This window comes from Grampus griseus (genome assembly GCF_964374135.1).
Source record: "Grampus griseus genome assembly, chromosome: 18".
Taxonomy (NCBI): Eukaryota; Metazoa; Chordata; class Mammalia; order Artiodactyla; family Delphinidae; genus Grampus; species Grampus griseus.
Genome location: NC_139012.1, coordinates 29,763,209 through 29,777,577, shown reverse-complemented (window position 1 = coordinate 29,777,577; position 14,369 = coordinate 29,763,209). Strand labels below are relative to the sequence as shown.

Sequence of the window (14,369 nt, the reverse complement as noted above, 5' to 3'; positions counted from 1 at the left end):
TTACTTACCTATATTTTTAGTCATCCGTATCTTGAAGAGATTTCTTCCGTTTTAGAATGTCAGCGTATGATTTGCCGGTTCTTTTTTTAGATGCATGCCTTTAGCTCACTGGTTATCTTTCAGCTTCCTGGATGACTTACGTTGTTCATTGTGAGCTCTGCTGTGTTACTTTCTTCCATTATTTTTTTTCTGTGTTGACTGAGCTCAGTGGACACAAAAAGAATCCTTTTATTTCCCATCAAATCAGCAGAGCAAAGCATGATTTTTCGAATCCAGATTCCTATCAGAAGGAGGTGTATGGTTCTGAAAGTGGATCAGACTCGGAGGAGGAACGGAGGTTGCCGGATATAGTTTTGGATGACTTAGCCAACCGTAGATTCCAAATGAAAAAGAGGCCCGAGGGTTTCATCTCGAAAAGCATCTCTCCTAAGTCTTGTGCACCAGTCTTTTCTCCTGCTGACCCATTAGCCACTGAGCTATACAGAATGACGAGGTCAGAAAAATTTCTCTTGGATTGGAATGTCTATTATGCTCTTGATTTTTAATATGTAAAGTAACACCCCAGATGGTTTGCAATTTGTCTCTCTCTTTTAACACATTTTGTAGTTGTCTTTGGCCCTTCTGTATCAAGCTCTTCTCTAATTAAAATGAGATGCTATTATAATGCCTTAACTTTGTTGTAGGAGCTGGAATGATGAGACTGATGAGAATGGGAACTAATTGGCTGCATTCACAGTGTAAACTTTGTGAGACAGAAAGCATGCCTCTTGTGTTCTGTGTCACAAATTGCTCACGCGGTGTCTTAACTGGTTGGATGTTTTGAACAGTAACGAGAGGAGAACTTGGGGCACAAACGTGGAGAACTGGCCAACAGTACAAGAAACTTCAGACTCCTCTTGTTATTTGGAAGAGGCAGAAGAAAAGACAAGCATACCCAACACTGTAAGGGATGATCTTTATGTGCGAAAGCTAAGCCCCATCATGCCAAGCCCAGGGAATGCTTTTGATCAGTTTCTTCCCAAATGCTGGATCCCAGAAGATGTGAACTGGAAACGAATAAAAAGGGAAACTTATAAACCATGGTATAAAGAATTTCAGGGCTTCAGGTTTGTCTCTGTGCATGTTTCTTTTATTCTGGTGTCCACTCAGTACCCTGGCTGGGTACATTCTGTGTGTGCTTTTCATGAGAGAGGTTAATTTCCCTTCAACATCTGTAGAATTGCTAACTGAAAAAACTACTGTCTAAATTTAAACTTTAGGATCTGGATCGTAAAAAGTCCTCTCCATAGCCAGAGCTTGACATTATTTTTAGTCGCATCGTTCTCCAATTCTTTGTCTTCTTTTCTCTTTCCTTTCTCTATGTCACTCCACGGTAGAGGGAATTCAGACTCTGACGATGAGGATTCAGGCTCTGACAGAAGCTCCGCCATTTTTAGTAGAATACAAAAAGCAGATCATAGGCTAGACAGCAACTGTCAAAGATGTTCACTCTTGCTGGAACTGGCTAAGAAATGGACCAGAAACTCCCGGGACACCCATGCAGCCAGGAGAACTAGTGGTGCTTCAGATGAGCCCAGGTGTACCTGCCTGCATGAGCCCGCCTGCTTGGAGTCTGGCCTGTGACGCCTGTGCCAGCTTCTGCTGCTACTTTAACCTCTGACCATGACGTGCTGAGTCATGAACACTTAGGCACTTAATGTTTAGTTATAAAAGCATAACATATGACATCGTGCTTTCTGTACAAGCATGTGAGCTTGAAATTCTATAGGATTAAATATTCTTTAGCACAATCACGTGCAAGAGAGTATATAGTTACATGTGGCATAGACAGTTCTTGGGAAAACCGTTTTGAAAAGGCTTTTTAGGCAGTTGACCTAATTTTACAGTTGTGCTATGTGTGGAGCTGTGGAGAAAGGAAATAACTTATAGACAGACACTGGGACAGGCGAGACTGGTGGGAAAATGCAAAGAGAAGATTCATAGGAGTCTTTAATAAAGCTTCAGAGCGTTTTATTTAATCTGCTGACCACCTGTGCCTGTTGCATAAAGTGCTTGTTGCTCAGCTCTTGAAGATCATTGCTTCTCTGGGAGGGGACTTAGGCCGTTGTGGCCAATGGGATGAGGAAGGGGTGGAAGGGAACACTGTGTGTATCAGGGAGCTTCACTCTCTTCCTGTTCTGGCCCCATCACTTGGCCTCAGTGGTGCCCACTGAGAGATACACTCTGCTCTTATTCCTTTAAATGGTATCCAAGAAAGTCATGGATTACGGCATTAAATGCTGGTCTTTCTTCCCAGCGAGAGTCCCTCCCATGGCCCCCCAAAATAATTCACCCACAGTGACTGGCTAGTTGGTCTGCTACCTAATTACCTTTTCTCCCCAAATTTAATAAGATTCTCCCTTCCTTTTTCTTTTCTATGCTTCAGTCAGTTTTTATTACTTCAGGCCCTCCAGACATATTCTGATGACATCTTGTCTTCTGAAACACATATCAAAATTGATCCCACTGCTGGCCCAAGGCTCATAACACGCAGAAAGAATCTCTCTTATACACCAGGATATAGACCAGATGACCTGGAGATGCCAGCCCTGGATCCTGACTTAGAGAATGATGATTTCTTTGTCAGAAAGACTGGGGCTTTCCATGCAAACCCATGTGTTCTTCGGGCTTTCGAAGACTTAAGAAGGCTTTCTGGGCAAGACGATCCTGTAGAGCAAGATATAATACTGCAGTGTAGGGAAGGTGAACTTGTACTTCCAGACCTAGAAAAAGATGATATGATTGTTCGCCGCATTCCAGCACAGAAGAAAGAGGTGCCTCTGTCGGGAGCCCCGGATAGATACCAGCCAGTCCCTTTCCCCGAACCCTGGACTCTTCCTCCGGAAATTCAAGCAAAATTTCTCTGTGTACTTGAAAGGACATGCCCACCTAAAGAAAAAAGTAATAGCTGTAGAGTGTTAGTTCCTTCCTGGAGGCAGAAGAAAGATGACATGTTGGCTCGTAAGATCCAATCTTGGAAGCTGGGAACTACTGTGCCTCCAGTCAGGTTCACCCCTGGTCCCTGTAGCGAGGCCGACTTACAGAAGTGGGAGTCCATCCGGGAGGCCAGCAGGCTTAGACACAGGAAGCGGCTGATGGTGGAGAGGTCAGAGTGTGTTTCTGCAAGGATTTGCTTGTCATGGATGGTCTTGTGTGACTTTTCTTGTGTGAGAAAGTGGCATTGTATTGCCCAGCTCTGCATGTCATGAGCCATTTGGAAGCTTCCTGTAAAACATTGATTTTGCTTTGAGAAACCTTTAGTCTTTGTGTGGAAAAAGTGCAATTCCATATTTGCACATCTCAACATCCCCTCTCTGAGACCTGTTTAAGAAGGTGTATACACAAATGTTGCCCTTGGCCTTAAGGATGACTATGATACTATTCTGCCACATTGACGTTTCACGAAAATGTTTTCCAATTATATTTACAGACTTTTATTCTCACGTCCAGGCATTTCTGAAACAGTCTGGTTGTTTGGTTTTCCATGTTTCTCATATTTCGGAGTACATGATTTTTGTGTAAAAATTTCCCTTAAAATATGGCATTGCAAGTTTCATTTAACTTGATTTTGATTTTGACCTAGACTTCTTGGACTATCGATGTGTGACTTTTTAAATTTATGGTTTAAAGTTCAGTGCAAACATTATTAAAATGCATGAATGTTATTTGCTGTCTGCTACACTTTACATGTATGTAATTATGGCCATTTTGATAATGAGTCTGCATTTACGTGTTATGCAACTTGCTGTTTTGATGACTGTTCAGTTTGTTGAACTTTGGGATCGACAAATATTGGGTTAAATGAAATTAGTAGATCTAAATCTAACTTATTAGTTCCTGGCAACAGGAAGCTTTTTTAAAAATGGGTTTGTTGGTTCAGAGGGAATCAGGAAATTCTTTATCTTAATCTGAATTCCTTGAGATATGAGATCAATGAGATTTTGAGACATGATCAAGAATGTGACTGAAGAAACAACCTTTTGAGATTTGTCCATCTCTAGTTCAACTCTTAAAGATGCTGATTTAGAAACTAACACAACTAGAAAAAATGACTTTTAATTTTTGGTTTTCTGATTTCTTAGACTCTTTCAAAAGATTTATGGTGAAAACGGGTAAGTTCTGTGGTTCACAGTAAAAAAAAAATCTGCATTTTCTTTGTCCTTTTTGTAATACGTCCTTGCACTTCTATCCTGGCATGCCACTAAATGGGGGTGCTCTGTGCTGTGCATGAGACTTAAAACATGGGAAATCTTTCTTAATTCTGCAACCAAATGGTAATATTTCTGTCTGAGTGCCCAGTGCATGAAGTCCTATAGGACAGCAACAGTTTGTTTTATTAGAAGTTGAAAATTCAGGCCCTTTTTTTTTTTTTCCTTAAGGAGTTGATGAAAAGTCACAAAAACACGTGCCTGAGATTAGGTGTATTTATTTTGGTATCTGATTGCTGCATAGACCAAACCTCTCATTTCTGGGTGTTGAAGCCCAAATAACTATGTTTTAGAATATCTATGATGGAAAAAGAGTATTAGCATTTACTTTGAGGTTGGAACGCATGCAGTTGGCATTATCTGTGTACTCTCAGTTCAAGGGGAGCTTTGTTAGTTGGGATGGTGAGTGGCATTAGTCTTCCCTTGGTAGGATTTGGAAACACTTTCAAGATTCCTGATTAGGGTAAGATTTTATAACATGGCTGTATTATAAAGGCAAATCAGACTTCCAAAACTGCAAAAAAATTAAAATATTGGTAGTTTCCAATATAGCTGCAAGAACTATATTTAGAACTAATTCCCAGTTTTTGTCTACATTGGTCCTCTGTATCTGAGGATGCAGATCCTGGAGCCAATCCCCCTCGGTCACGGAGGGGCGACTGTCCTGTTGTTTAATTCTAGTCACCCGGTAGACATAAAATATGATAAAAATAATTCTCTGGAAATATTTTCCCTTTCTAGAATAACTGAGTTAAAATAAATACTTCTTTACTTTTAGTACACACTAACTATGTAGACTTAGTCATTCTTAGTGCAGAATAACCAGCTGGCTACATCTTAATATTTTATATCAAACTTTCTGTAACTTTGTGAACCTAACTGCTAATACTTTTTGATCGAGAAGAAAATTTAAGTATGTCAAATATTTTAATCTGCCTAAGCCTTTTCATCTCTAAGGTTCTCTAATTTTAAATTAATTAATTAATTAATTAATTAATTTTTGGCTGCGTTGGGTCCTCGCTGCTACGCACGGGCCTTCTCCAGCTATGGCGAGGGGGCGGGGCCACTCCTCATTGTGGTGTGCAGGCCTCTCATTGCTGTGGCTTCTCCTGTTGCGGAGCATGGGCTCTAGGGTTGCGCGGGCTGCAGCAGTTGTGGCTCGCGGGCTCAGTAGTTGTGGCTCGCGGGCTCTGGAGCACAGGCTCAGTAGTTGTGGTGCACGGGTCTACCTGCTCCCGGCATGTGGGATCTTCCTGGACCAGGGCTTGAACCCGTGTACCCTGTTTGGCAGGTGGATTCTTAACCACTGTGCCACCAGGGAAGTCCCAGGTTCTCTGATTTTGATAGCTTTGGATAATTTTGATAATGTGGAGATCTTGGAAGGTACTAAAAATTACTATTTAAAGCAATATAGCCATTCTAGATGTCAAAGATGTAAAGGAGCGATGGGCACCTAATTTCAAGTACTTCTCAGCCATTGATTTTAAAAATCAGGCTCTCAGCATGCTTTAAGTGTGCCTTGCAAAGGCACATTATCTCCTATCCAGTTTCTCATGTGTGCTTAAAGCGTTAACATCAGGGAAGGTGAACAAGGCAATTTTTAGCATGACACTTAAGCATCTGCTAATCTCAATTCATCATGGGAAAGCTGTTTTAACTTGATAAACAAATCTTTGCAGTATCAAACATTTTGAATGATAAGTTTCAGAGGAATTTTCTTTGGTAAATAAGGCTTTATAATGTAAGCAGGTTGTTTTTCTTGACGGGGATACGTATACACTGAGTACAAGTGCTTCACGCGAATGTAAACCTGTACAGCTATTCCAATGGCTCTACCTGTTCCCTCTTAGGAACACACTGTATGACTGGGTTAAGGAAAGAAGAGAAAAACCCAAAATGCTGAGGCTCAGCAAGCTAAGGGTTTTCCTGGGCCAGAGCCAGCAGCAGCAAATGCCTTCTGTAGACCGTTTCAAGATTGCTGCTTGCATAGTACACTATTTGTTTTAAAGGCTGTTCCCCATGCCGTTTACTGCCAAGGTAACACAAATAAAGCAAGGTTGTCTGTAAATGCAGACTGATGAATAATGCATGACTTGTCAAATAATGGAAAGTCATACAGATATATCTTCAGAAAACTGAAGTGCATTTTAGACCACTTGCAATTAAAATATATTATTTGGGATTAAAAAAAATTCTCTCAGTTACCAATGTTTTTCTTAAATTGATCTGCAGTGAAAACAAAAAAAGATTTAAATTGGATTGAGTATAGACATTTAATCTAGAATTCATCTCATGTTTATAAACGGGTTTGTAAATGATTATAAACATGAAACAAGTGATATTTCTGGGTGGTATTCCTCTGGACATCGTGTATGTTGTCAAGCTTGGAACACTTACCTGGAAAAATCATTATTGCTCAACATCCTGTGATGGAAAAATAACTGCCTATAACATGAATGCTTTCTTTTTGGTAAGAACCAGGTTAAAGAGAAATGTACATCACCTTTTGCAGGCTTTGATTGTTCATTTCTGGCTTGCTTTTTATTTGGCATTTAATACTTCTCACTTTATTTTTAGTAAGACGCTTTGTATGTGGCAGTCATTTTCTCACATATGCTTTTGTGTTGCATGATTTGTCTTATGGTCCTGTGACGTTTGAAAATTTGGTTATGATGCCTCTTGGCAGAAGCTGTTAATGGCAAAGAATTTGTAATGGTATATAGCTATAATTTTGTAATATGATTAAGCCATTGAGTCTACTGCCAGTAGCAACAGGAAATGAACATTGATTCAAGGTGAAGTTGTAATCAAAGACAACTAAGACACGTATATTTTACTTATGGGGTTTTGGCCAAAAAATTCTGTAGAACTCTAAGACATGTAAGACAACAAGAAGGAAGGAAAAACAAAGTTGATGTGAGTTACTTTCTGAAGATTTTGCCCCCAGGGGACATTCAGCAATGTTTGTAGACATTTTTGATTGTCACATTGGGTGGGTTGAGGGGAGCGTTGCTACTGGTATTTAGTGCTTTTATAGCCAAAGATACTGCTACATGTCCTACAGTACACAAGATTGCCCCCTACAATAAATAATTTTGGGGCCCCAAAATGTCAATAATGCAGCTCTAGAGAAACACTGATTTAGACTCTAAACCTATAAAGGAAAAGTCTCTTATGTTATCTTATCATTATAATTTATGGTAATTCTAAAGCCTCTGACCCTGATTTTAGCATTAATTACTCTTCAGAGAATTCCTACAACACCTAATGGAAATATATTTAGAGGTGCATAAATAGGTATATTCTTATCTTCCCTTGAAAGGTGGGGACCCCAAACTTAGCATCATGGAATTTCTGTTTGCCATATAAGGTTATCGGTGATTTTATATTTAGGAAATTTTGCTGTATGTTGTTCCTTTTTGATCCCTTAGTTCCTAGATATTCATCTATAAATTTCCTGAGATTGTGTTCTAAAAAAATATCGTAACACTAGTCCCTGCACTGTGGGAAAAGAAAATAAGATTTTAGTGATCTTGTTTTATAATCTACTCCCTTTTTCTTAAACTTCCCCTTCTTTCTCTCTTCACCCTACATGCTATTTAAAAAAATTCTATTCAACTGAAAATGCAACATAATAGACCTGTATTTTTTTGGAAAAATCCAAATGCAGTTTTAAATTGGAGCTTTTGCAAATAAGGAAATACAAGGGTAAATGAACTGCAAGGGAATTATTTGCTAGTAAATAGTATCTCAGTTTGCAGAGGTAGACAGGTAGGCGTTATGTGCATTTTAGAGATGTGGAGAAAGAGAAACAGATGCCACAGCTTTCCCAAGGACCTGCAGCTCCTGAGTTGCTAGAGTCAGACTAGGGTTTCGTACAATGAGGTAATCCATGGAGACTGCTCGGCGGTTGTTGTTGGCACACAGTAAGCCCTCAGAAGTTTAATATTATGCTGTTAACTCTGATAAGGAAGGAAAGAATTCTTCATGATCTGGCTGAAAGACTCCTACACTCAAAAAGTTCTCGATTTTATCAGTGTGGCCTGGGGTGACCTCTCTAATTTGAAACTGCTTTGGGAGTTAGTTTTCAGTAGATCTCTAATGAGCATATTTGCCTTAATAAGAATAGTTGGTGTATAGCACCAGATGGTTATTGAAATGCCATCAACATAACCTGACCCATTATTTCTCCTAATGACTCCTTCCTGGCTTAGCAGACAAGGAACTGAGGCTGAGAAAAGTTAAGTCGTGTTAGGTGGGGGTGAAAATTGGTGCCTCTGCTGGGTCTTACTTCCTGTCTCATTCTGGTGCCTGGCTCAACCTGTATGGAATGTGCCAGGCTTTCTAGAGGTAACTTTATCGATCCAGGGAACACAAGGGCCTCATATTCCTGCCTTCCACAGGGACTTGTCTACTCTAGCCGTTGTTTGACTTACTTTGTTCATATTGGGGGGACCTCCTGTGTGCCAGGCTCTGTGCTTTGGGCTCCCCGGAGGGTGATGCAGCCTTTGCCCATGGTGATACCATGTTTTCTGAAAAGACACATGTTAAGGTTTCATAGTGCAGGAGGGTGAGGGCTGAAAGGGTCTGGGCCAGTTGAGACTGTCCAGCCTTCCTCCCACCAAAAGATTACTTAAAATATTTACATTTCCAATTTTGTTCTGGAATTTATGTAACCTCATGTGTTGGGCATCCACATTCCCCTCGTACCTTCGTCCTGAAAAAATTTTCTTTTTAGTGAGTCTGTTATTGTATTAGTTCATATAGCCTTATTCTTTGCAGTTATGACTTGAGTTTATATTCTCAAATCATATGATGATTTTTATATAGTCATACCTAGTTAATTATATATGATGTTAACAGCTCAATATATAATTTCATATATGTACTCATATATGTAATTCCTTAATATTCTTGAATAAATCCTATAAAGCTTTCTGTATAACACTTTGGGGAGGAGCCACAATTTCTTACAAAATTAGAAACATTTCATAGCTAGTTTATTTTGCATGATTAACTATGCTAAATCATACCTCATTCTTACCACAGATGTTAAATGAGTGCGTCCTGCATGCCCTGCATGTGTCCTTCCAGGCAGCATGTGAACTTGTGAGGGAGGAAAGCTCAACATGCGTGCATGCTTGCACACTACATATGACATAGTGCTGAGTGTTAAGTGCCACAAGAATGGTATAACTAAAGCATCGCTTTTTGCAGGAAGACTTTATCAAAGTGGGAGAAGATTATCTAGGTCATTAGGACATTTACGAGCACCTACCAGGGGCTGGGCACTCTTTTAGGCGCTGGTGATACAGCAGCAAACAAGTCAGACAAAATTCCTGCTGTATAATCTCACAGGGCGAGGCAGGTGATGTGTAAATAACCATACAATTCAGATGGTGATAAACGCTATGGAGAAAACGAGGGATAATGTGAGTCAGGGGAGAGGGGCATTAGCTCGTCTTGTAGGGTGGTCAGGGGAGGAAACCCCTGAGGTAACATTTAAGCAGCTGATGGGAAGTGAGAGATAAACCATGTGCATATTCGGTTGAAGAGCATTCCAGGCAGATTAAGAGCAGGGAGGGAAGAGGTTGGGCCTGAGCAGGGAAGCCAGTTGGCTGGAACAGAGTGTGTGAAGGGGAGCTCAGTGGGGACAAGAGCAGAGAGGTAGGCAAGGGGCCAGGTGGTGGCAGACATTGAAGGTCTTGGAAGAACCTGCTTTTAACTCAGGTGAGATGGGAAGAAACTGGTGGGTGCTGAGTGGAGTTCTGTCACGACCTGAGTGCAATTTCAAAAAGGTCCTTCTGGCTGCTATGTTGAGAATACGCTGTTGTGCAGAAAGTGGTGGAAGCAGGGAGACTGATTATTGTAATAATCCGGGCAGGAGATAGGAGGGCCTGGATCAGGATGGCAGTGGTGGAGGTGGTGAGAAGTGGTTGCCCCTAGATATATTTAGAAGGTAGAGGGACAGGATTTCCTGATGGGATCAGTTATGTATAAGAGAATGAGGAATCTGGCATGACTTAAAGATCTTTGGCCCAGGGCTTCCCTGCTGGCGCAGTGGTTGAGAGTCCACCTGCCGATGAAGGGGACACGGGTGCGTGCCCCGGTCCGGGAAGATCCCACATGCCGCGGAGCGGCTGGGCCCGTGAGCCATGGCCACTGAGCCTGCACGTCTGGAGCCTGTGCTCTGCAACGGGAGAGGCCACAGCGGTGAGAGGCCCGCATACCGCAAAAAAAACCAAAACCAAACAAACAAAAAAAGATCTTTGGCCCATAATATGAAAGGATGGAGTTGACTTTTGTTGAGATGAGGAAGATGTGAGACCATGTTTTTGGTCTGTCAAGTTAAGTTTGAGTTGCCCATGAGACTTCTAAGCAGAGAATGAACAGGAAGTTGCATGCACCCAACCAGACTATAGTCTTGCAGGGATCCTGAGGAATGAGTGGCATTTAAAAAGGCATATATACTGGTGAAGGGTTTCTAAGTTGGAGGGAAGAGTTCAGGAGAGACCTTTACTGGATTTGGAGCCTGGGTGATAATTTAAGAAGCTTTTAAAAAAGTCTAGGTAAGAGTTGACTGTTGTCTGATCTAGGGTGTTGGCAATAGAAATGGAAAGAAAAAGACACTGAATAAGAGGACTTGATAACTAGGGAGAAGGGAGAGAGAAAGGTGAAAAATGGTTCTTCGGTTTCAAATGTGGGTAATTGGGGGCAGGTAGCATCACTGATAAGAGGAAAAGCAGGTTTGGAGACAAAATTGAGTTTGGCTACATCAACAATAATCATGTGTTTAGTAAGTTACCATTTACAAAATCCTTTCTAGGTATTATTTCCATTATCCTTTTACGGTGGCCGTGCAGAGATGTTTATTTAATGAGCAATTGGAATTGACTCAGACTGGGCCTAGGCCGTGGATTTGGGGGAGTCATTTACATAGAGAATGTAATTGAATTCCTGAGCTGGCTAAGGGCAAGCATGTTATTAAAAAAATGTGGTGATGGCAAAGTCTTGGGGAAGGCAAACTTAGGGGCTCAAGAAAGAGAGGCAGAGTTACTTAAATAACTAAAAGTGGAGTCAGTTACAATGAAATAAAAATTTAGAAAGATTGATAGGAAAGAACATTTTGGGCACCCCACGTTTGAAAGCTCTGTGTCTCTCTCTTCTTCTCTCTGAATACTGCTACTCAGTATTCAGATCTGACACCTCTCTTTCCTGGAGGCCTCCCTCAGTCTCCCTTCTCTGGTGTAGCTCACCATACCCTTCTGTGTGCGTGTACAGCACACGTGCCTCATGGGCGGCACCCCACTCTCCTCAAACTACCCTAGCTTGAACTCTTTGACACCTAACCCGCAGTACGTCCTCACGGCAGGGGTCACACATGGACAAAACGAAAGCTGCCTTAACAAAAAAGAGGATTATAATAGAGGTTATATTGTCACTGGCTATTGGAAAAACCACCTGTGGTCTTTGAGACCAAGCCCAGTGCAGTAGTGGGGCGGATGTTATAGAATCTTTGAGAAGCAGTGGCACATTTATTCTGGTATTGAACTTGAGGAGAAAATATCAGGTAATCGTTAAATTATTTAATAAGTGCTCAGAAAAGGCAGCCAAACCTTAAAAGATTATCTCTGGGGGAGATAGAAAAATAAAGACAGGTGATTCTAGGGACTAATAATTATTTTTTTCCTAAAGTAATCTTTTTCTGCATCGACTACCTAAATATGAACATTGGATTATTTTTTTCAGACTTGTTCAGGGTTCATTTAGCCATTTTGTGAAAGAATTCATGCTTGACTTGAGTGCTAGGCTCTTGTTTCTGCGTTTTGGAAAAACACCATTTATCTCTGTAGTGCTATTTCTGTGATATTATCACGAAAGCATCTAGGTAGTACTGCAGAATTTTAGATGGAATTTCCAAATATAAGCCCAACCTTCCAGTTTTACCTTAAATCCGGTCACATGAACCTTGGTTACCATGGGTATTTTTGTCGTAGGAGCAAGTCCATGAGTGATGTCAGCGCAGAGGATGCTCAGAACTTGCGTCAGCTGCGTTACGAGGAGATGCAGAAAATAAAGTCACAGTTAAAAGAACAAGATCAGAAATGGCAGGATGTGAGTATTATTTTTAGTGGGAGGTGGGGAGGCAGGGAGGATGTATTTGTTTGACTCTTCCTTCTTTAAAAAGAGAGTCAGTATACTCAAGGGACGATTTTCCTTGCTATTCCAGATTTCAGTTCTGTAGAAAATGTGATGTTTTAACCATTTTGGTCTATTACTGCTACATATCTTAAAGGCCATTGTATAAAACGGAAGCTGTTTGTCTTCTAATATTTTCTGTGAGTTCTCAAAAATGAGAAGCTGCTTCCGTGCAGTATAGGTAACTTGTTTACTTGCTTTGGTGGTTGAACTTGGCGTATGACTGTTACCGATGCTCATGAAAGGAAACACTTTGCTCAAGGTTTAGGGAGAACAGGGGAGCAGAGGGTCCAGCCCAGACACTGGGTATCAGCAGGGAGAGAGGAAAGGGTTCTTAGAGTTAATAGAGGAGGTTTGGGGAGAAATACGAATTATAACTCAGTAATATTTTGGTTGAAAAAGCAGTTATCTAATGTGAATCAAAATTAGGTGTTTTTACAGTGCTGACATTTGGATAAAGATTTAACCTTTAGTTTTGTCCCCGGCAGAAGGGAACTCTACCCTTTTAAAAAGCGTTAATTGTTTTACACCAAAGGAGTGTAAAGAAATACGATAGATAAACTACACAGAGCAGACCCAAAGAAGTCTGAGGACAACCTTTTGGTAAGAGGGTTGAGTGGTAGCATAAACAAAAGGGCTAGAGATAGTAAATCTTAATTTTCCAAGGAGTTAAAGATTACATAATACAGATGAAACCTCTGCCTTGGCCATGTTTCTAAATTCCAGTTCCTCTTTTATTTGGGAACGCATTTTAATTGTCAAGAAACAGAAATTCAGTGTCAGTTTGCCAAAATGCATGATGACTGAGGCTGAAAATGAGAGGTATGGAGGGTTTATCCCTTAGGTTAAGTCAGACGAAAATTCACGCTGGTTACCTTGTAGGACTAATGTGCACTGCTTTTGTTCTTTCTGAAAATAGTTCATATGGATTTCAGGCTGTTTTTTGAAGCAGGAATGGCCCTGTCTGCTCCCAAAGGGTATATATGTGCCCTGGGGATGAGTTTCCTCTCAGTTTGAGAAGCTTACATGAGCTTCTGTTGGGGCTGCAGTGCCACTAGGAAGCATGGGATTTCTCTGTTTTGATGACATAGAAAAGTTGGTACCATCCAAACTGTCTTAACCCCTGGGTGTCAGAACCAGCTTAGGCTGCTGGGACTAATTTTAAAGGAGAATTAGGTTGATTGTCCTGGGGTCACCCAGCTAGGTGAGACTTAGGTTCCTGGATGTATGGAAAGCAGATGTCCACTTGTTCCCGTGTAATCCTCCTTACTGCCCTGTCTTTATGAGGAGTTGACCCGCTTTGAAATCACATACTTGAGGCTGGCTTCCCCATTAAAGCCTTTCCAAACTCCGCCTTCCCCTGCCTGGGATAGAAGTGATCACTTTCTCCTTTGGATCCCTGCTCTCTCACACAATCCTATCACACTCATTGTTGAACTTTATTTACCTGTCTGTCTTTCCCTCTAGACTGAGAGTTCCTTGAGGGGAAGTGCACCTTATTCATCTGTGTTTGTGGCCCCCTTGTCTCAAAGTAGGGATTGAACTCAGTATTTGTTAAATGTATGCTTCTACGTTTAGCCATTTTACAGTCGCGTTTCTCTTCCAGTCTGACTAGTGAAACATGTCATTTTGTGTAAGAGTCAGATTATTGGAGTGAGATGGAAATGAATTTGAAACAGTTCCTGATCTTCTCTGACCTGGCATCTAATTACAAGCATTTAGCATTCTTTGTGAAATGGGCAAGTGAGGCAGGCTACCTGGGAAAACAAAAATGGGGCCTATCTTATTAGGTCAGGGCTTTTAGACAGATACATGAGATAAAAGGCTTGGTACAGAAACGCTGGCTATAAAAAGCAAAATTAGGGCACCTTGGCATCAAAGTTGTAGTGAATAGTTTCAGCGATGTAATGGGATCCTCTGGCG

At 41.1% G+C, this 14,369-nt stretch overlaps 1 protein-coding gene across 23 annotated transcripts in view; it reads left to right on the top strand.

The window, feature by feature from the left end:
• Positions 1-14,369, top strand: part of LMO7 (LIM domain 7) — a 121,563-nt gene that overhangs the window by 70,294 nt on the left and 36,900 nt on the right. For 20 of the 23 annotated variants that reach the window (XM_082675838.1, XM_082675842.1, XM_082675839.1 and 17 more), the window contains 6 exons: positions 248-493; positions 828-1,106; positions 1,377-1,577; positions 2,426-3,145; positions 4,122-4,151; positions 12,245-12,362. In XM_082675838.1, coding sequence (XP_082531964.1) covers positions 248-493; positions 828-1,106; positions 1,377-1,577; positions 2,426-3,145; positions 4,122-4,151; positions 12,245-12,362 — 1,594 coding nt within the window. The remainder of the gene's footprint in view (positions 1-247; positions 494-827; positions 1,107-1,376; positions 1,578-2,425; positions 3,146-4,121; positions 4,152-12,244; positions 12,363-14,369) is intronic. The other 3 variants (XM_082675850.1, XM_082675837.1, XM_082675846.1) reach the window with 2 other exon arrangements.